Source organism: Carettochelys insculpta, chromosome 27 (assembly GCF_033958435.1).
Source record: "Carettochelys insculpta isolate YL-2023 chromosome 27, ASM3395843v1, whole genome shotgun sequence".
In the NCBI taxonomy this organism is placed as follows: domain Eukaryota; kingdom Metazoa; phylum Chordata; order Testudines; family Carettochelyidae; genus Carettochelys; species Carettochelys insculpta.
The window spans coordinates 447,506-471,084 of NC_134163.1; the positions used below are offsets into that span (position 1 = coordinate 447,506).

General features: G+C 45.6%; 1 protein-coding gene across 2 annotated transcripts in view; it reads right to left on the bottom strand.

Annotated features, from left to right (window-relative positions):
- Positions 1-540: 540 nt before the first annotated feature.
- Positions 541-23,579, bottom strand: part of BTBD2 (BTB domain containing 2) — an 83,030-nt gene continuing 59,991 nt past the window's right edge. For both annotated transcript variants that reach the window (XM_074978081.1, XM_074978082.1), the window contains 4 exons: positions 16,105-16,297; positions 12,878-12,965; positions 8,966-9,112; positions 541-5,073 (listed from right to left, as the gene is read on the bottom strand). In XM_074978081.1, the coding sequence (XP_074834182.1) occupies positions 4,912-5,073; positions 8,966-9,112; positions 12,878-12,965; positions 16,105-16,297 (590 nt within the window). In that variant the 3' untranslated portion in view covers positions 541-4,911. The remainder of the gene's footprint in view (positions 5,074-8,965; positions 9,113-12,877; positions 12,966-16,104; positions 16,298-23,579) is intronic.

Consider the following 23,579-nt stretch of genomic DNA (forward strand, 5'->3'; position numbering starts at 1 on the left):
GTATTTGGACTGCCCTTTGTCTCATCAGACTTACTGCCGGCTTAAGAGGAAATAAAACAAGAGGGAAAGAGCCAAGGGAGTCGGAAAGGGCAGCAGGAGCCTAGGTGGATATGTGTCTAAACAGAGGCTGTAGTTGTGAATAGAAGGGTGGCTGTTCCCCTGCAAGTTTAGTTATGGCTTTAAAAAAAAAACAAAAGTGCACAGAACTGGTATTGACACATCTCTGATGCTTCCTTGAAGCTATAGATGATAGGGGCTTTTTAAAAAAAATAAAAAAAAAATCCACCCTTCCCCTTGTTTCCATCAGGATTTGTTGGCTGGGGGGGAGAAGCTGCTTTCAACAGTATGTAGCAAACACCTCAAGCAGTGGTTGTGGTGTTTTCATGAATATAGCTGCCAGCTGGAGCAAGGCAGGACCCCACACCACAGTAAGGTGTGGGCACTTTGACTTGTCAAAGTGCTCAAAAGCTTTTAACACCAACTCTTGATTGTGCACATGAGGCAATGACAAATCACAACATAGGCTTGTGGATCATCTGATCTCTGAACACCAATAAGGGCATTTTATTTTCAGGGTGGAGAAGCAGCCACTGCTGCAGGGGAGCTTTATCACAGTGTAATGAACATGGTCTGGGGCATGAGTCCAATGCCTTTCAGTGCAGTGATGCAGCTCTGTACCCACCTTAAATGGAACCAGGCACTAGCAGAGCCCCCTCTTATCCTTACTGTGTATGGGAGCAAATGCCAACACTGCCCCCCAGTAGGACCTAGCCTGAGGCTGGAGCTGCACTGACAGGGCCTTTAATATGGACCCTGCAAGCTCTCTGACACAGAGTAAAACAATGATTTATTTTAACTGTCAGCTTGCACTCAATTTACCAGCTGCATGTGTGACCATTTCCCCTCCTACTGAATAGGAATATACAATTGTAGTAAACAAAGCAATGAATTTGGAGTTTTGTGGCACTTAGGGAATGCTGATCACTCATGTAGCTCTCATACATGCCTGGGGCCCAACCAGGTTGGACTTGCTGCTCATGCAACAGCTGGTAAGGAACTTGGTCATCTGACTCAAAGCAGCTCAGCCTGGGTGATGGCTGGAGACTGGCCTAGGCAGGATAGCTGTTCCAAGACAGTCCTGCTAGGGATGGGGTTTGACTGGAGCAGTTTTGAGAAGTAGCCTTAGGCTGGATGAGTGAATTGAGGAGGGAGACAAAAGATGCTGAGTTCTAAGCCAAATGCGGCACTGAAGCAACTTTGAGACTGGGGGAGTCAGTCTGCCTAAAGGGCCTGGAAGAGACACAAGTGCAGTGCTTTCAGCAGGTAACACCTACACCTGTACTGGGCTAGACACACACAGCTAACTTTTCCTACAGGACTGGTGCAACCATCTGCCCAACCCACAGCTTTGCTTCTCAGTTAGACATTTATTTCTCCCTCCATTAACTGCTGTCCTCCACTCACACATTTCTCTTCCACATAGAATCATCCCTGACCAATCCCATGGCTAACAAAAAATATACACGTGCCTGCTGCTTCAAGGGTTCAGTGTTTACAGTATTTTACAGGGCAACTGAGAGCATCCAGGGAAGCTGAATTAAAGACCCTACCAGCATCAGGCATCTCCATCCTCTTCCCAGAGTGGTTGGAGAGAATCACATAAGTTGCCAGGTGTTCTGTGTTCTCTTCCAAGTGTGAAGAAACCTTGTAGTAAAGGCAACCCCACTGTCTTTATTGATTTCCTATTTACAAATCACAAAGCTGGCAAAAAGCAGAATGTGAACACAATGAGCTTTTGATACATTCATCAAGATAGCACTAGAGTCTAGCTATTCCCAGCCCTGTTTGAGGTGACATGATACAATAGAAACATCTCATACTTTTGGAGACAGGCATGGTCCACAATGAATTACATTCATACTATCTATAAAAGCAAAATTGCATCAAACTTCATAAAGCCATAAGAACAAAAAACTGCTCAGATGTTGGTCAGGGTTTTGCTTGTTGAAACATTTTTCAGCAGGACAGTCTAAAGTAACTTGACTTGGGGCTTTAAAGCAAGATTGGAGGGCACCTTTCTGAAAGCAGCAGTATCAAAAGACACCCCTTAAAGGAAAAAAGCCACCAGGAAAGTCTACATCTCAACCTCATTATAGTAAAAGATCTTGAGGCCAAATGAGACTTGTGTGTCCTGCTATTTTGACGGCCAAGCGTGCAGATTTGCTTATTTCATAGTCCAATAATTTCTGCTATTACCATTTATATACAAAAATACTAAAAGAGTGTCATATCCACAGCAAAGACTTTACCACCTCACGTGGACAGTGGGCAAAGCAGCCCAAACCCTGAAGCGAGCATTCCCAGAATCTGACTAAAAAGGTGAAAAGGGGAGCACAAAAGCAGGCCAGCTTATGTACATTCCGACAGAAGGCCACTTCCCTCTCAGGAAGGAGCATCTGCCTTCTGTTCATCCATTTCAGAATATGGTTTGCATTGCACAGGATCAGGTTCAACAACTTGAGTAGTGGACCCATAGTTTTTAGTACTGGCCATATTTTAAAAACTTCCTGCTCTGAAGCAGGCTGACAATGTATTTCACACGGTCTTTCTAAAGAAGGGAACTCACTGACAACAGTATCTAACAGCTACACTGATTATCTCTAGGTGACATTTGTTCCTGATATTGCTTAGTATTGCTGTCAGTTGGTGGAATGTTAACCAGACAGCCAAAGAACCCTAGACACAATTACTCTCCCAGACAAAGGAGGTGGACTGAGTCACACACTCCAGTGCTATGTCTACACTAGCACCGCCCCCTTTTGAAAAGAGAATGCTAATGAGACATTGCAATGAAAATGCAACACCTCATTAGCATAATAGCAGCCACCGCACTTCGAAAGTGCCTCTTTTGATTGTGCGCAGGTTGTCTACATGAGGTCCTTTTCAAAAGGACCCGATAGACTTTAAAATCCCCTTATTCCTATTTGCTTATAGGAGGGGATTTCAAAGTCTGTGGGGCCCTTTCAAAAAGGACCCCATGTAGACGAGCAACGCGTGACTGAAAGCAACACTTTCGAAGTGCCATGGCTGCCATTATGCTAATGAGGTGCTGCATATTCACTGCAGCACCTCATTAGCATAGCCAAAAGTGTCTCATTAGCATCCCTTTCAAATGCTAGTGTAGACACAGCTCAGTAGAGGATGACCTGTACATAATACTTTGAACAGGGGATGTTATCACCAATTTAACAAGAAACCTGTCATAAGACAGCATTTGGAGCAGTGGAGAGTGACAAGGGCTTTTAGTGAACCTCAACTTATCAGAGACAATGCCATCATGCACTAATAAATCTCACACAAAACGCTTCCGACTGGTTGGCCACATATGCTTACAAAAGTAACCTTGATTTCAAATACCCTCTGCTGCAGAGTGCCTTAGTCTTCGCTAGTCAAAGCAAGGGTGGGACAATTCAAGCAGTTACAAAACAAAGTCACACACCTACTTCCCATCAAAGCAACTTGTCATGCTCAGCTGAAATCATAAGTGGTCATGGTGAAGGCAACCAGTTGTGCACAGAGATAAGGGAGAAGATATTGCCATTAAATAACCCTCTCAGAGTCATCAGTTAGGAATCTTCATTTACAGCGCCTGTCCAAGCACAGATTACATAGTCTTAGTTTTGGCAGGGGACAGAAATGTTAATGGACAAGCAGGAAAGTTTCAGTGGTTTTCTATTGTTCATAAGCACCTCTCCATCTGCTGATGGAACACCAAACCCCTTCCTCTTTGCATCAGGGCAGCAGCGCTCAGACAGTTTGAATAGTTAGAGATGCAACGAAGAGACAGTAGGAGAGTCATGTTGCAACTTGCATGAAGACAGCAGCAGTATACTTTATGAACAGTGTAGCCAGGTGAGGCACATTGTTAGGTAGAAGCAACCAAGCTCAACTGCTGCTACCTCCAAGTGGAAGGGATTCAGTCAGCATGGCAGTTGCCAGTACAGATTCCCTGCTACTGCACACAGCCTACCAGTAGTGTTCCCATTTGTTTAAATGGGCCCAGAAAGCTGCACGCCCCCCCACCCCCCGGACAAAGCAAGAGAGCTCACATGTAGGTAGCAAAGGTATTCTGCATCTCCAACTACATACTGAGTCTAGCCACCAGGGATTTCAGTTGGTTTTTACACTAACTGTCCAACTGAAAGGATTGTCTTAAGTTACCAAAAAGCTCAGGATGAAAGCTGGATGCGTCTCTGCAGAGGGGCTCTCCTTCAGCTGACAGCGAGTCCTGAGCTCGCTCTCAGGATTCTGTAGTGCTGAAACAAGAAAACACCAGTTTCCTTAATTTTCTGAAAACAGCGAAGTTACGTCCAGCATGGCAGCCTGACAAGCACACACTAGTTAAACCTCTTTCATATGAGAACCCTTGCCACTTTGGCAGTACTGCCGGATCGGCACAGCAAACCCTCTTGCCCCAAAACCGAGTAGGGCAGAGAAGTCAATATGAGCCTCGGATGTTTTTTTGTTTTGCAGGATTGTCGCCTTGTGGAGAGCTTAACCACAATCAGACCCACTTGTTTCCAGGCTTCTAACAGACGTGAAAGCATATACATTCGTTACAATAAAAAACCCACATGAAATTAGATAGGGTTATCAGTAAAATGAAGAGTTATTAGCCACAGATGACATTGGTAACCCAATTAGTCTGTATGGGGTGGTGTTAGCAGCAGCATCACTAGCACCGGGCAAAACATGGGCTTTCAAATTACTTTGCTGAAACCTTTGGCTAGCATGGCTTCCACTGGCATGGCTGACGGCAGCAAGAGATTTAGTTTGGAAGGGCATGGGTGGGAGCAAGAAGGGAATGGGGAGAGAAAAGTTCATCCCACTCAGCTGATTCCAACAGCTGCACTATGTGTAGAAGATGATCTCTGGGATCTGTCCATCCTCCACAGAAGTGCCATTGTTATTCCCAGCCGCGTAACAGAAAGTGAAGCAAGTTTTGGCTCCCGTTGTTGGTGATTCATGAATCACTTTGCGCAGTCCTCTTGTTCCATAGTGAGAATCTGGACCCTGTGTTAGTAACAGAGAACAGGAGTCAGTCAGTACGACAGGGAATGCAGCCCAGCCTGAGCCAAACCAGGTTTCTTACAGTGGCTCAGCCAGCTTGCTAAACTGCAAATGAAGGGTCTGCTTTTGCTGGGTGATGACCATTCCTACCATGCACAGCTACTGACTTAAGGATTTTAAGACACCAAGAATAAGCAGCTGTTTTCTAGAGAGTCCAAGGCTTTTAAGCTTACTTGCTCCGAAGATTGTTTTCAAAGGAGTAGGCTCAGAACTGCCAAGTTCTGAGTGCCCCCACTAATTTACATACTCACTGGACAGCTACTGTTACTCATTTTCTACACCACTTTGCTCCCAGTCCCACCCTGTTCTCTCCCTGCCTTCCACCAACTCCACTAGCCTTTCTGTGCCTCATATTCAATATATCTTTGATTCCCTCCCTCCATGGTAACTACCATGAAGTCGTGTCATTTCTCCCTGTACCTCCCCCACCACAGGCTCCCTGGGGTCAAGAAACCACTGTTCAGTTGAAAAGAACTCAGAATTAGGTAGGCAAAATATAACCATTTAATGGAATGTTGGCAAGCACAGGGTTAATCAGCTAACTCCTGCAAAGAGTTCCAAGTGATGTATGACCAATGTGCAGGACTCTGGTCTTCTTGTCTGAAAGAGACATCCACCTATTCAATCACTACACGCTACACCTGATTTCTCTCACCTATTCACCTACCAACCCACTGTGACCACTCTGTTAGTCTCATCTGAAACACAGCACCATGGCCACTGCATGGATGTACATTTCTATATTCCCACCCCTCTAGGTTAAACCAAAGACAAGCTCTGAGGCTTTCCCATGTGTTCTGTCAGTAGGCATGCGGGTACAAAGAGTCACGCAAAAAGATTCTCAGATTGAGAACTAGTTGCACCTACAACGAGAAGCTGTGGCACTTAGTGACTAACAGATGATTAGTTCAATACTGCCCATGTTGGGTTGAATCAGTATCTTAACTGGTTAACACCCTACACAAAGGCAATTTCCCCTCGCTTAGTAGTCAGGTCTCCACAACAAATGCTGTAAATGAGACAAGTCAACTCCGACTTGATTAGGTTCATTAACACTGCTCCTACACTTAATATAATGAGAACACCACAAGAAATACTTGTCGTGTCCTCATTATATCTACTCCAGCCTCTGTAAATTTCCACTCCAACACACCTAATGAAGTGGGTTTTACCCACATGATCTTATGCCCTAATAAATCCATTAGTCCCTGAGGTGTCATGGGACTCGTAGTTTTTTCAGATACAGACTAACACGCCCACCTCTTGAGACTAGCTGCACCTAAGTATTCCCACCACTGCAACAACAAAGACTTTGCATACAACTGTATGCCAACAAGACTATGAAGCCCCACCACAGTTGGTGCTTTACATACACACAGGAAGAGTGTCCTGCCTGAAAAGTTTACAAACTGAATAGAAAGACTGTGGCTAAAAGTACCCACATGAAGATTTTTAACAAGTCTTTCAACAGATCAAAAGTAGAATGAAGGCCCCACTCATCTCAGCAACTGCTGCTGTGTCTGAACTCCAGAGTATACAGGGCCATTGTTACATCATTTAATTCATATAACAATGTTATCAGTAAACAGCTCCCTACATGTCTTTAGACCCAGCCTCTGATTGGGGAACCCGTGGTGTTCCCCCAGGTGGAAGCTGAACACTGTGGCATTGAGGAGTGGTCGACGGGGATCCATAGTGAGATGTCGACCTCCTATGATGACGCCCCGCATAATGATGGCGGTCGTAGCAACAGGGACAGGGGCCCGGCGATGGAGACCTGGACCATGACCCAAGGATGTAAGGGTGGTGCCTGGAATGTTGAGACCTCCGAGATGATACCGACGTACGAGGAGAGCCTCTGTGAGAAGACTCGTAGGGATCTCTGCTAGATGCTGGAGAAAAGCGTGCAGATCCCTGTGATGGGCTCCGAAGAAAAGGAGAAGGACGTCTGTGGCAGGCTGAAGGTGTTGCTGCCCGTCGAATCTCCGGTGGTGATCGTGGTGAGAGAGGCAGCGCAATTACCTCAGAAGAGGGGCTGCGGTGCCTGGTCTTCGTTTTAGCCTTTACCCTCTCGGGTGGTCCTATTGGTGAACTTGGTACTGGAACAGGTGTCATGCTGATTTCCACTGCTCCTGGTGCCGTTGTTGTCAGTGCCGTCGTCGCCGGCGCCGTCGTCTTCGGTGCCATCGTCTCCGGTGCCTCTGGGGAAGTCTCGATCAGTGCCGCAGTAGCCGGTGCCGAACTGATTAGTGCCTGCACGGCTCTCGGTGCCGTCTCCCCGGTAACTGCAGGGCCCTGAGTGGTTGCATGCGCCGCGGCTTTACCAGTGGAGGAAGCCAGCGTGCGCAGGCCCTTTGTTACACTCGTCCCGCTCCCAGCAGTAAGGGGCAGGGATCGAGTAGGCGAGGCTCTTCTTTTCTTTTGCGCAGAGGAGGTCAAAGAGGCAGCCTTCCTCTTGTGCGATCCTGAAGAGCCCTCCGCATGCGCTGTCTCCGATGGGGCAGGCTGAAGTGTTTTGTCAACTAGCAGCACCTTCAGCCTCATTTCTCTATCTTTTCTAGCTCTATTAATCAACTTAGAACAATGGGAGCACTTCTGGGGAACGTGTGTCTCCCCGAGGCACCGTATGCATCTGCTATGGCCATCCGAAGCAGGCATGGCCTCCCGGCAAGATTCACACTTCTTAAAGCCGGGGGATGCCATTGTTAAAACTTAACTCTGAGTCCTTAGGTGCTAATAGCACACTTAACAGTCTATTAGGTGATGTTAATAACTGTTGGCCTTTGAAGGCTGACAACAAAAGCGGCGGGCCTGCCCGGAGGCAGCCGCTGCGGTTCTAAGATAGTCTTTAGCTTTCAACAACTTTTAACAGAGTAACTAACTATAATAACTATAGAACTGCTAACTATGAACTGTTAAAAACTATTAACACGAGAAAAAATAAGATTTATCTGTCTCGGGCGTTGGAGCCGGAGAGCATTCCGTCTGTAGCCGTTGGCGGTTGAGAAGGAACTGGCGGGGACCGGATCGCGCACGTGACCGTAAGCACGCGAAGAGCCGACGCGCATCGGCGCATGTGCGACCTGACGGAGACTGCTGAAGATTTTCCGAGCTGCGGCACCGGGGCGAGCCCAACACCTACTGTGGAGCACCCACGGGAACCACTCGAAGAACCACCATCGTTACTACACAAGTGAGTAACTTCTCTTTCTTTAGTGTAGCAAGTGTGCTACTATAAACAGATTTCAACAGCCAAGACTATCCACGCTGGCCAGAAAAACACCAAGTCAGCACTGCCAGCCCCATTAGCCTGTCTAGTACAGTGTTTCTCAAACTTCCATTTTTAATTTTAATCAAATATGCTTTTTTTAAAAAAATAAATTATAAATACCCCTAATACCTACAATTTTTCAGACACACAACTTTTTCTTACCATAGCAACACATTTGTTTAAACAACTTAATCGTAACTGGTTGGTTGGAAAAAATTGCCTACAGGTGATCAACTTGGCATCGGACTTATGACTGTGCAAAGAGGATAAATAAAAATTAGATGAACATAAAAAGTCGTTTTTTATTCATAAAAAAGTCTGAGAAGTGCTGAGATAATGTACACTCCGGAAGTATGCAATTACTAAACAGAACTCATTCTCTGAATGCTTACCTCTGAAGTGCATATTGGTAAGGAACTAAAACAGTAAGTGCAAAATGCCAAGGATGAACATAAAGATACCCTGGAGGTTGGGAAGCAGGAGCAGTGTTACTTCCCAAGAGACCAGGAAAACAGTTTGCTCTCTCCCCCATGTGCGTACTGAAGACAGAACCCCATTACAGACCTTTAGTGTTGCACATGCTGTGTAGCTGACATTGGGTAAAATCTCCACAGGCTCTTTAAACATGACCCGGAAAGTGTTGGAGGATCCGTCACAGCTGAACCCCGTGTCATTCTGACCCAATACTGTATTGCTGTCTGTGTGGATGATCTGGAAGATGGTTAGAAAAGCAAACATCTCTGGAATTTGCTTATTCACAAAGACAGGCTTAATTTAACATCTCCTCTCTAAATTATTATACATCAGGCCTGTTAGCAGAGATCACCAAGCCAACCAAATGTCTAGCTACCAAAGGAGAGAGATCAAGTAGCTTTACAAAGCCTTCCTTTGTACAGGTGTGTTACTGCGCTAAGGCTGCTGCCGCCACCCCTCAGACCCTTTAGAACAGGGGTGCGGAACTAGCCTGGATCCAGTCTCCGAGGTGCAGGACTCTCCTCCCCATCATCAAGCCCATGGGAGGCGGGGGGGGGCACTGAGCCTCATACGCCAGATCAGACAAGCCAGGGCCAGATCCAACCCAGGAGTTCTGCTGGGGCTGGGTGGGCAGGAGGCAGCTCTGTGCAGCACTGCTGCCCACTCTCTGCCCTCCCTCCAGCCACGGAAGGAGAAGGAAGAGGGGGAGCAGCAACTGCTTGGAGGCTCTATGCAGCTGCTCTGATTGGCCAGAATTCCGGACAAACAAAGCCAGGGTGCAGAGTTCCCACTAACTTTTTCCATCAAGGGATGAATGAATTTTGTTACATGCATGTGCATATGTCCACCATCAGTAGAGACCACAGGCTGCCGGCTGTGGGTGCTCTGCTAAGCAGCTGGCCAGCACCTGAACCTCTCCTGGGCCGCTGTCCAAGCACTCAGCTTACAGGGAACACTGGTGCAAAGCCCTGTGCATGTGGGGGTGCTACACTGGTAAGCCGCACCCGTCACCCAGACCCCTCACCCCTTGATCATTCCTGGGCCCCCTCCCATGCAAACCCCTTTCCCACTCCCCATGCCTCCCTGCTTCCCAGAGCCCCAGTCTCCTCTGCTTCCTACCCCCTCCCCCACACCGCTGCTTCTGCCTCTTCCCTGCCAAAACCCTCCCCTCCAGAACTTGCACCCCAAACCCTCCTGCACTCTCTCAGCCACCACCTCACACTCCTGGCCTGCTTGCGTATCCCCCTCCTGGTCAGACACCAACCCTGAGCCTGTGCCTCCCTCCTGCCCAGACTGCTTACCCCTGCCTGCTCCTGCACTACAATCCAAACTCACTTCCCTCACACATGGGCCCCACCCCAGAGCAGCCCACAAAATGTGCTAGCCCTGACAGAATCATAGGGTTGGAAGGGACCTCAGGAGGTCATCTAGTCCAGCCCCCTACTTCAAGCAGGATCAGCCACCACTAAGTCATCCCAGCCAGGACCTTGTCCAGCCAGGACTTAAAAACCTCGAGGGATGGAGAATCCACCACCTCTCTAGGCAACGTATTCCAATGCTTCACCACCTGCCTGGTGAAGTAATTTTTCCTAATATCTAACCGACACCTCTCCCCCTTCAACTTCTGACCATTACTCCTTGTTCTGCCATCTGACACCACTGAGAAGAGTTTCTCACCCTCCTTTTTAGAGCTCCCCTTCAGGAAGTTGAAGGCTGCTATTAAATCACCTCTAGGCCCCTAGGCCCTGGGGCCGGCACCTGAGCAGAGTGAGGGGAGTGTGTCTTTTTGGTTCTTCAGTCAGGAACCATATCAGTGAGGGCTTTTTTTTCTCATGTGTGGCCCCAACCCAGAGAGGTTTCCCCACCTGCGTTAGGGAAACAACACAACTGAAATGAAATGCACCGACACAAATCAGTCCAGGGAGACTATGGGAACAAGAGAGTTTGAAGGTGAGTTTCACGCCACTACGTGGAAGAGACAGAGCCCTAATGTCATTTATAGTCAGCAACTGAAAAGGCCTTTTGTTAGAGTCAAGTTCAGTGCTATCTAATGAGAGTGAACTCCTAGATGGACTGAGAGCACTTCACAGGCTTTAATGTGCCTGGCAAAGAGAAAAGAACATGAAACCAAATGGGAGCCCCTAGGAGTAGGTGACATAGGGAGGAACAGGATTCCACGGTGCTGTGCAGGCTGCACTGACTTCCAGTGATTTCTGGGTCCAACTTAAATACCGATATGGAGCAACATGCTCTCAAGGGTTGGATCCTGGCAATCTCAGACATTCCCTCCTTTTAAACAGAGTAGCTGAGTTCAGCTGCAATATTCTTGTTTAGGTCTCCTCCAGTCTTGAGTTGTGGAGAAATGGGGCCCAATACAAATGCTCTCTGGGCTGGTATTGACACTCTCTGCCTGTGGCCTGTGTACCACACATTTAAAACTCCCGTCACTGAAAGAAGTTCTTCATCCCCATCCCACTCCTCCAACCCAGCCCACTCCTGCACGCTCCCTCCCAAACCACCCCACCCTCCACAACCCCCCTGCCATCCAAACCCCTCACCCCCACCGCTCCTGCACCCTCTTCTACCACCTAGACCACACACCCTCACCCCCTCCCCTGTGCCCTACATCCCACCCTTCTATCCAAACCCCTCACCCCCAAGCCAATCCCACCTCTCCATCCCCACCTGCTCCCTGGCAGCCCACCCCATTGCATGTAACCCTCATTTTAGCCCCTTCCCAGAGCATAGGGAGCCCCCCCCCACACAAAATCTACTAATCCTGGTCTCCCTGGTCACTGAGTGCAGCTTGAGTGTCTGAGAGGTGAATGTCTTTCTTCCCTGGCTTCTCAGTAGGGGGCCACATCTGTGAGGTCTTTTTCCTCCTCACTTGGGAGCAAGGTCAGTGAGGTGTTTTCTTTCCTTCTCACTTACATGTGGCCCCCGACTGATTTTTCTGTGGGTTAGTGGCTCCCGACCTTAAAAAGGGTCCCAAACCCTATTTTTAAAGTAAGGCCCTGCAGACCAGGAGTGAGCAAAGTGTGGGGCACATGACATTTCAAAAGGGGACACAGGACAATTGGCTGCTGGGTCTCAGGCTCATCCCTCTCACTAAAAATGCTGACATCTGTGACTGTTTTTACATCTGCATATTCACATTTATATACCGATTAACAACATTTTTACTTTCTTACGTGTGCCAAAAGGGTTTTTTAATATGTACATAACCGAAATTTCCATCGGTTTGGATTACATTAGACAGGTTGTGGGGGGAGGGAGGAGACTGCTAATCGCCGACACAAAAAGTGGGGCCTGACATAAAAAGTTTGCTCACCCTGGCTGTAGACTAAGGCTACGTCTACATTTACCTGGAAGGCTGCTATGCAATTTCTGGTACGCCACTTGCATAGCAAAAAACAATTTTGCAGCCGTCAATTTCCGTGCTGTCCTCACAGCAGAAGGTTGATGGGCACCCTCCTCCCGTTGACCTTCCTTAACCATTGCAGATTACCAGGAGTTCCAGGGTCAACACTGACCCCAGAACGCACCATGTAATGTCCTGGAAGATCAAACGTAAGCAGTCGATCTTCCAGAGTTAGTGCAGATGTAGCCTCTCACAGTAAATTAGGAAACTGGTAGGGGTAGCCTGTTAAAAGGCTTCGTTACCACTCGAATGGCTCTTTCCTGGGTTTTTGAACTGTTTAAGTCCTGCCAAATTGTACATTTTCATGAGCACTGAACTGCAATAGAGCAGCACTGAGATAACACAGTGATAGATGCAATTTAAAAGCCTTAGCAGAATAGAAACTGGACTATTCCTCCAAGTCCCAGAGTTCCCCTTTAGTCACCCCGCTTAGCTAACTAGTACTCCTAACAAACGAAGATGTCTTTTCATAAAAAGGAGTTAACTGCAAAGTTCTTGTGTTTCACTGAGCAACACCTGCCAAGACTTATCTGGCAGCAAATATAGAGCATGGTTAGCATATTGAAGAGGAAGTTTAATACCTGTATATTTACTTGGTAATCTGTTGGCCCATGTATTGATCCATACAGCCCAAAGCCAACTACAAATATTCTTTTGTTTACTGAGAACCTGTAAGATTTAAAGACAAGTTAGCAAGGAAGTCGGCACAAAAATGACAAGATGGACTGCTGAAGTTGAGGAGGATGCACAGCTACCTTAACTCAAAGTCTGTCTTCACATCTAAGACTCAGGGAATTGTTTGGTATTAAAAGTTGATAATTTGTGCTGAAGGGGAACAGAGTATTTCATTTTGCTTTGCCAGTATCACTCTAAGCAATTCATGCAAAGACAGCCTCCAAAATATGAACAGAATCCAAGCTGATGCAGTGGTCTGTGGGACTCTGGAGAGGCTGAAAATAAAGCCAAGATGAATGAAGTGCTCCTACTCACCTCAACATAATTAACAATGTAGCTAAATAAGAATGCTTTAAATGTCAATTATATATTTCACACCTGATCACTGAAGCAGAATCATTAAGTCCATGTGGTTGTGCCTAACGCTGAGTGCTTTTACAATTATGGAAGTGATGGGCAGTGGGGCAGCCCACTGCTGTCAAGATGGCAGGGGTAGAAAGTAAGGACTTTGACAACTCCTACGCCCCACCTAAGTCAAAGCTGGCTTCACACTCCTCCCCCCACAGCAAGCAGGGAAAGGAAAAAGATCTTCCTTCCCCAGTCTAGAAAACCTCAACTGCCCTCCTATTGGCAAGAAACCCAATAACTTTTCACTCATCCCTGAATAACAAAAGTGGATACCCAATTTGCAACACCCCCCTCAAGCAACAGCTGCAACGTTAACATATTGCCAACTTTGTCCACATACCTATTCTGGAGATACCATCACTGGACCTAACCAGGTTATTCACAGAATCACGGGCACATTCTTGTGTTCCTCAGGTAACATCATATATGCCATCATGTGCCAACAATGCCCAGATGCTTTGTATATTGGACACACTTCAAACTCTCTTAGACAAAGAATTAATGGGCATAAAACAGACATAAAAAACACTCCTGCTTCACAAACCTGTCAGTCAGCATTTTAATGGAGTGGGCTGGTAATGACCTGAAAGTCTGTGTTTTACTGAAAAGGAACTTTAAAAATTGTTTGGAAAGACAGACTGTTGAACTCTTTTATATTCAAATTCAACACATTAACGTGGTTTGAACTGGGATGGCAATTTTCTAGCTCATTATAAGGACTCTCTTACATATTTTGCTTTATCTAATTCTTGACTGCCCCCCCCACCCCAGCACTCCTCCTTCTGCCCCTCTGCTCTCGGATTTGCTCACCTTGGTAATAATTTTTCTGATTTGTCAACCTTGATTGCTATTTTTGCTTCTCTGTGCCTTAAATATTGAGTCTGTTCTGGTATGGCTATGATCTAAAGAAGTAGGTCTGTCCCACGAAAGCTCATCACCTAATAAATTATTTTGTTAAAGTGCTGCTGGACTGCTTTTTTGTTTTAACATTAACATATGTTTGCAAAGCACATCTGCAGCATGCTCAAAGTTGATTTGCAAGCAGTTTCACAATGCCACTGTCAAACAATTTCACTTAAAATAAGTTAGACTACTAGAACTCAAAGACAGAGGGGTGTCAAGACGTTTCTGAATGTTAGATCTTTGCTCTAAAATTTCCTATTGTAACAGCCTCTCCAACACAAGGTTTCACCCTGTTTTAATGACATGGAAACTAAACCAGACTAATTAAAGAAGCTTCCTATAGTCACTGCAAGACAGCAGCAAATATGAGAACAATTCAGCTCTCCCATACTCCCACTGCCTTGCTCTAACCACTAAGCCACAATGCTTGCAACCAGTAAATCGAACCTTTAATTGAGACAGTCTTCACTTCACAGTGCCCATTAAAATGGCCTTGCCTGAATCTACTGAACAACTAATGGATTAGAAAAACTGCCTTACAACGATGGAGCACCTTGAATCTATCTATTTAACCTGACAGAGAGAAGGTTGAGGAGTGACTTGATGACAGTCTGCCACCATGTATGGGGGCACAACTATCTAATAATGGACACTTCTCTCTTGCAGAGAAAGACCAAAAACAATCCCACAGATGGAAGTTCAAGCCAGGCAAATTAAGAATGGACAGATCATGTAAATTTATAACTGAGAAATTAACCACTGGAACAATTTACTAAGGTGCACAATGGATTCGCCATCCAATAATTTTTAAATCAAACGATGTTGTTCCACAGACATGCATTCATTCTGGGGCACTTTGCAACCTGTGATATATAGGAAGTCAGCCTAGATCACAATGGCCCCTCCTGTTCCTGACATCTACGACTCTACAACACAGCATGCTGAACCTACAGAAATGAGCCTAATGTTAGCAGGAAAACCGGTGAGTGATGTTACCACATATGAGTGCAGCAAGGAACTAGCACAAGATAGCAGTGGTGAACTAACATGTTACCTAGTCACACAAAGAAAAACAAACCATGATTTGGCTACATCTATATATGGCTGGAAAAAACAATTAGACAACGATCTGAGGCCTATTCTATCAAAAAGATGACTGGGTGCAGTGAAAGTGCATCTGCATTAGATAGCAGAGGCATTTTAAGCTACACAGGTGTAAATCAAGCAGTTAAACCTCTCCTTCCACCCAGCACAGGCATAGTTATATACAGGTTGAACTACTAGTCCCGCACTCTCTGGTCTGGCAACATCCGTGGTCCGACAAGATTTTAGTTAGTTGCACAACCGCTTATGATGGGTACAGCCAAGTTTCCTATAGTCCCATAAAGTTTGTTTACAGTCACCTGTCCTGGCTCAGTGTTCTGTGCTGTTATTTGGCTGTAATTTTCCCCCGAAATATCTTCCAAGAGCCCAGTAAGAAGTGGAAGTGTTGGTAACGTGCTAGAGACAATACTGACCTCATGCTTCTGCACTGGTCAGGTCCTGAGGATGTCAGACTAGAGAGGCTCAACCTGTATAAGCATAAATGAGCTTATACAAGCATAGCCTATTCTGGTTGGGGAAGCAAATTAAGTTATGCTAGTATAGGGCACCTCAACACTAGCAGAACTGCAGGCATGGTAGGGTTCATGCCAATAAATAAGCCACACCCTACCAACATATTTACTGGTGTAACTAACATTTCTGAGTAGACCGGGCCTAAGCAGAGTCCAAGCTCAACAGAACATTAACCAACAGGCAGCAGAATTGGAGCAGATCTGACCTGATCCTGTCGCTAGTCCCACTGTATCCCCAGCGGCTCTCCACTTGCTGGAAACGGTTGATGCTGCACTCCTTCCCTCTCAGGCAGCAGCGTGGTCTGTCAATGAATTCCACTCGGGGTTTTGGATTAACAGTGAAGTGGAGAAACAGGCTAACCACTTCCCGGTCAGTTAGAATTCCTGACTGGGCAGGCCCTGCAAAGGAGCACACAGATAACAATGCTTTCAGTGCTTAATAAATAGAAGCAAGAAATGCTGCAGAGGAAGGCAAATTTATGCCGAGAGTACAGACAGGTGATCCCCACACAATGCATACAAGGAATCTCATGCACACTTAAATTCCCTCAAGAAAGCAAGCCAGCTTCATTGAGAACATCCTAATGCTGAAGCATCCTAATGCTAATGAGGCACTGAATATTCAATTCAGAGCCTCATTAGTAATCTTTCAAATACAGCTATTTCGAAGATTTGTGCCGGTGTAGACACAGCCCAGTAGAGGAGAAATCATGTCAGGTCAGTCAGGAGGATGTGGCCCATTGTCAGTTGCTAATGTGGAGGCGTGAACATCAAGAGTGGAGAAACTGCTTTTGTAATGGGCCAACTGCTCACTCCCAGTTTCTGTTCAATCCTTGGTTGATGGAGTCAAATTTGCAAATGAATTGCAGCTCTGAAATCTTTTTGCATTTTATTTTTGACATTTTTTTGTTGTAGAACTCATCATCATCAACTGTGGGCTCAGTGCCCATTGGTGTCTGATGCCTCTCTCACTATTTCCTTCCATCTTTCCCCATCCAGTGCGGAGTGGCTTAGTTTCTGCAGACTAGCTCCGCACCAATCTACTATATCATCTATCCATTTTCTGTGTGGTCTGCCTCTCCTATTTGAGCCATCCATTACGCTGAATACTAGAGTCTTGATTTTTCGTTCATCGTTCGTTCTGCAAATATGTCCAAACAGTTGTAGCTTCTGTTTTATAGCCTTCTGCAGCAGGTTCTCTTTCATCTGTATCTTCCTATATAATTCCTCATGGGTGACCTTCTGCATCCATCCTATTCTCAGAATCTTTCTATAACAACTCCTTTCAAATGCCAAAATTCTTCTTTTCAAATCTGTTATCACTCATGTCTCACATCCAAACAACATGCTGCTGAATACACACATTTTGAAGAAGCCCAGCTTTGTTCTTAAGCTAATTGCTTTGCTTTTCCAAATCTTATCGCCTTCAAACTCGCTCTTGCTTTCGCTATTCTACTCACTATTTCCTTTTTACAGTCTAGATCATACGTTATGTTGCTCCCCAGATATGTGAACTTATCTACATTTTCTAGTTCAATACCATCTCCACTGATCTTCCTTCCTATTTCCTTATCTCCATATACCATTGTTTTTGTTTCAACCATGTTCATAATCAGTCCGTACCACTTCCTTTCTTCATTTAACACCTGCACTGTTTTTGCTAGCTGCTCCTCATCTTCCTCAATGATAATTATATCATCCACAAACCTCAAGCTGTTAATTCTTTTCCCGTGCACAGATATCCCTTCTACCTCTTCCTTGATCTTGTCCATCACTCTCTCCAGACGTGCGATGAAGATACTTGGCGATATTAGATCTCCTGGTCTCGTACCTCTACTTGTTTTAAACCAACTTCCCAACTGCCCACATGTGCTCACTGCTGCCTCCACATCATCAATATCCTTCAACTGTATCAGTCTGCTATCCATGCCATATGACTCCAACACCACCCGTCACTTTCTGATCTATACTGTCAAATGCCTTTTGAAAAAATCGACAAAGCAAGTGTATACATTTTTGTTCTTTCGTCGAGCTCTCTCTACTATCAGTCTTAGTGCCAATATCTGCTGTATGGTACTTTTATCTTTTCTGAACCCTGCTTGCTCATCTGCTATATGTTCTTCTATCTGCAATCTTAATCTCTCAGTCAATATCATCATCAGCACCTTACCGAGATGACTCGTTAGGGCAATCATTCTGTAGTCCTTGCACTCCAATGTACTTTCTTTCTTGGGTGTTGTCACTAGCACAGATCTTGTCTATTCCTTAGGCACCTTTCCTTCTTTCCATGCCATATTACATAGTTGGCGTATTTCCTGAATCATGCTTTCTCTGCCATATTTGATCATCTCTCCTGTGATCTTATCGTTTTCAGGGCTCTTGTTGTTCTTTAGTTGTTTCACTGATTTTTCTACTTCCTCCTTCGAAGTATCGGTCTCGCTCTTGATGCTCAGGGGAAATATCTCTTTCAATTCTTCAAATCAGTCTCTCTGAGACACTCGGGTGCAACTGTGCTTTGTATAGATCAGTGCAACATCTCATCCACTGCTGCACAATCTTCTCCCTGTTCAGGAGCACTTCTTCGTTCTCATCTTTGATCACCATCTGCTTTGCTTGCCATTTCCTATTAATATTCCTAATTGTCTTATACGCCTCCCTGGTCTTACATGTGCCCTAATACCTCTCTAGATCTTCATATTGCTCCTCTAACCATTTCTCCTTATCCTTTCTGGCTGCTTTCCTTACCTCATTGCATTTCATCCTATCTTGCTGTTCTGCCATCTCAGAAACATCTCTTCCTGATTTTCAAAGCTCTCTTCTCTTGAGCCAACTTCAGTTTCTTCTAAGTAATCCACTTCTTATTGATCTCTTCTTCTTCTGAAACAGTCTGCTCAATTGCCTCTTCTATAGCGATAGCTATCCCTGCAACTCTTTTACCTACATCTTTCTCCATGGCGATATTCTCAATCTTCTCTTCAAGCATTGTTCTGTATGCATTCCCTGTTTCTTCCTCACATGGCCTCGCCACATCTCTCCTTTTCTTAAACGGTGTCTTACATTTTCTTTTGAGTTTTATCTTGATGTTTGCAATCACTAGACTGTGGACGGAGTCTATATCCACTCCTTGGGAAGTTCAGCACTGCTGTACTGATGTTATCCATCTTCTTATCAAAATCATATCTATCATGTTCTTGGACTTCATGTCATTCAATCACCACGTCCACCTCCTACAGTCCTTTTGTTGGAATCTCGTGTTGCAGACCACCACTTCATGTTCTGTAGCAAACTAGCAGTTTCTCTCCTCGCTCGGTTCTTTCTCCATATCCATATCCATTCTTTCTCCATATTAATGTGGGTAAGTGTAAGGTAATGCATGTTGGAAAAAATAACCCAAATTACATGTACTACATGATGGGGTCAAATTTAGCTACGACAGATCAGGAAAGGGATCTTGGAGTTATAGTGGATAGTTCTCTGAAGACATCCACGCAGTGTGCAGTGGCAGTTAGTAAGGCAAATAGGATGTTAGGAATTATTAAAAAAGGGATTGATAATAAGACAAAAGATATCATACTTCCCCTATATAAAACTATGGTACGCCCACATCTTGAGTACTGCGTGCAGATGTGGTCTCCTCACCTCAAAAAAGATATATTGGCATTAGAAAAGGTTCAGAAAAGGGCGACTAAGATGATTAGGGGCTTGGAACGGGTCCCATATGGGGAGAGGCTAGAGAGACTGGGACTTTTCAGTTTGGAAAAGAGGCGATTGAGGGGCGATATGATAGAGGTATATAAAATCATGAATGGTGTGGAGAAAGTGATATAGAAAAATTATTTACCTTTTCCCATAATACAAGAACTAGGGGACACCAAATGAAATTGATGGGTAGTAGGTTCAAAACTAATAAAAGGAAATTTTTCTTCACACAGCGCACAGTCAACCTGTGGAACTCCTTGCCCGAGGAGGCTGTGAAGGCCAGGACTCTATTAGGGTTTAAAAAAGAGCTTGATAAATTTTTGCAGGTTAGGTCCATAAATGGCTATTAGCCAGGGATAAAGTATGGTGCCCCTAGCCTTCAGAACAAGGGCAAGAGATGGATGGCAGGAGATCACTTGATCATTGTCTTCTGTTCTCCTTCTCTGGGGCACCTGGCATTGGCCACCGTTGGCAGATGGGATGCTGGGCTGGATGGACCTTTGGTCTGACCCAGTATGGCCATTCTTATGTTCTTATGTTCTTATATCCAAACCTTCCCATGACTCTCTCCCAACCTTCATTATCTGTTCCAGCCTTCGCATTGCAGTCTCCTCCAATGATCAACACATCTTTCTTTGGTATCTCCTCCACCGTCTTTATCAAGTCTTTATAGAATAGCTCAATCTCTTCCTCCGTACTGTCTGACGTGGGTGCATACACCTGAATGACTGAGATGCTGAACGGTTTTGCTTCGAATTGCACAAACATCATTCTTGCACTCACCAGTTTGTATCCTAATAATGCTCTTCTAGCTGTTTTGCTAAGAAGGAATCCAACTCCTGCTTCATGTTTCATTTCGTTTCCTGACCAAATGACTTTGCAACCGCCTATCTCTCCTGACCCCATCCAACACATTTCTGGTAGTCCAAGTATATCACTTCAGTATCTCTCCATCTCCTTCCGAATAAGCTCTAATTTTCCAGTTGCCCACAGTGTTTGGATGTTCCATGTTTCAATGGATAGCATATGTGTTAGCTGTAATTTTCTTTCGGTAGCCAACTTACCAACCCAACCCCAATCGCTCAATTGGTATCATGACCCTTGTTTATCCGGGCGACGTCCGAGCCGGCATCTTTTAACATTTAGTTGTACTGGCATTAGATTGAATTCATATTGTTGTTTGATGGTCAGCGCATCGACGCACATCTGACCAATCCTCCTCCTCCATCCAGGCTTGGAGCTCTAAGTGGCTTCATTGCGGAGTTTGTTGTAGGACTGCTACTTTTAAATCTGTTACTGAGCGTACAGGGAGACTGAAGTGTTCTCCTACAGGTTTTTGTATGTTACAGTTCCTGATGTCTGATTTATGTCCATTTATTCTTTTACATAGAGATTGTCCAGTTTGGCCAATGCAAATTGCAGTGGGGCATTGCTGGCACATGATGGCATATATTATATTACTAGATGTGCAGGTGAAAGAGCCCCTGACGGCATGGTTGATGTGACGATCCTGTGACGATATCACTGGTGTAAATATGTAGGCAGAGTTGGCAGCAAGATTTGTTGCGGGGCTTGATTCCAGGTTTAGAATTACTGCGTTGTGGTCTATAATTGCTGGTGAGAATTTGTTTAAGGTTGGCAGGCTGTCTGTAGGCAAGGTCAGGCCTGCCTCCCAAGGTCTGAGAGAGTGAAGGATCATTGTCCAGGATGGGTTGTAGATCACGGATGATGTGCTGGAGAGGCTTTAGATGGGGGCTGCATGTGATGGCCAGTGGTGTTCTCTTGTTTTCCTTGTTGGGCCTATCTTGCAGCAGATGGCTTTTGGGTACATGTCTGGCTCTGTCAATCTGTTTCTTCACTTCCTTAAGTGGGCATTTTAGTTTCAGGAAAACAGGACTAAGTCGCTCACTCAACGAGAATGGACTGAATCGCTGACCAACAAAATGCTTGGCATGCCAGACAATATCCACATCACTTCTGTGCTAGACAACATGGCAGTCACTGTTGATTTTTAGTTTACCCATCTCTTTAAACGTACATTACACACTTTTTTGCTCTTTGCAGCTGTCATTACCACCAGCTGCATTTATCACTTATTTTACTGTAGTCAATTCACCACCAAGGAACAGAAGCCACCTCCTTCTTAAAAGTGATCTCCCTCCCTCCCGCCCCCCCACCCCCCCCAAAAAAAACAACCTTGGGTGTCCCTTTCTGCAGCCTTCAGACATTTCTAAATGGCTCTCTTCCGCTTGTTCTTTCAGGTTAGAAATGTCAGGTTGTCTTTACTCTCTGGACGACTGGACGACCACTAAGAGAAGTCACAAGAAAAACCTGGACAAACTAAAAGAGTCTTGCTTTCTTGTCAGATGGTTTACACTCCTTATGGAGGCATGGGGAAAGTGTTATTTGTGAAATACCTAACACTTCTCTCCCTTCAAGCAAGGGCTCAGAAAGCTTCCATTCCAAGTGTCCACTTTGGAGAACTGATTAGTAAAATAGAGATGACAACACTAGACATTATTTCTACGGTTAGGAGAAAGCAGAAGACCAAATCTAGTTTCTTTAAGACAGAAGTGTGAACAGCTGAAAACTCCCTCTCCATTTGTAGGTCACCTTCAGGAGCAGGACACAAAACCACTACCACCACAGTTAAATATTACGTTAGCGCTTTTTACATTTTACTGTTTCAAGGAAATGGGAAAATATATACATACTGAGGTATCATGTTATTTCCTCTTTCATACAGTTAAGAATAAAAGATATTGATAATACACCGAGACAACAGGATTGAACTTTTAGAAAAAGAGAAGTTACTCACCTGTAGTAACGATGGTTCTTCGAGATGTGTCCCCGTGGGTGCTCCACAGTGGGTGTCGGGCTCGCCCCGGCGCCGCAGCTCGGAAAATCTTCAGCAGTCTCCGTCGGGTCGCGCATGCGCCGATGCGCATCGGCTCTTCGCACGCTTACGGTCACATGCGCGATCCGGTCCCCACCAGTTCCTGATCAACCGCTCCGGATGCCCCTGAAAAACACACAAGCAGATCTCCGAAGTGGGGAGGAACGGGTGGGTAGTGGAGCACCCGTGGGGACACATCTCGAAGAACCATCGTTACTACAGGTGAGTAACTTCTTTTTCTTCTTCGAGTGGTCCCCGTGGGTGCTCCACAGTAGGTGACTACCCAGCAGTAACACCCCCCCCGAAAAAGGAGGTGGGTACCCGATTTATGCGCAGCTTGCCCGTGAAAGGACTGCTGTCGACAGGCGTGTATCCTCATCAAGCATTCTGTGCATGGCATAGTGCTTGACGAAGGTGTCATAGGAAGACCACGTCGCCGCTCTGCAGATATCTCTCAGCGCGATGCCTTTGAAGAAGGCTGTTGACGCCACCAATGCCCTAGTAGAATGGGCTCTTGGCGGAACTGGCAGAGGAGTCTTGCGAATCTCGTAACACAGTCTTATGCAAGACACAATGTGATTTGAAATCCTCTGTGAAGATAGTGCTTCTCCTTTTGATCTGGATGCAATGGACACCAGGAGTCTGTCCGTTTTGCGGAAATGTTTAGTTCTATCGATGTAGAATGCCAGTGCCCTTCTTACGTCAAGTAAGTGCAACCGTGCCTCTTCATTTGAGTTGTGGGGTTTAGGATAGAACGAGGGCAGCACTATTGGTTCGTTGATGAGAAAGTCTGAAGAGACCTTCGGAACGAAGGCTGGGTGTAATCGTAAGACCACCGCTTCTTTTGAGAAAATCGTGCAGGGTGGTGTGGACATTACGGCCGCGAGCTCGCTCACTCTGCGAGCTGACGTGATTGCCAGGAGGAAAGTCGTCTTAATAGTAAGTAGTCGAAGGGGGACCGTAGCCAATGGTTCAAAGGGCGGTCCCGAGAGGGTGTGTAGAACTAGGTCTAAACTCCATGACAGCAGTATTGGTTTCCGAGGGGGGTACAGGTTCACCAACCCCTTTAGGAAACGCAAGACAACA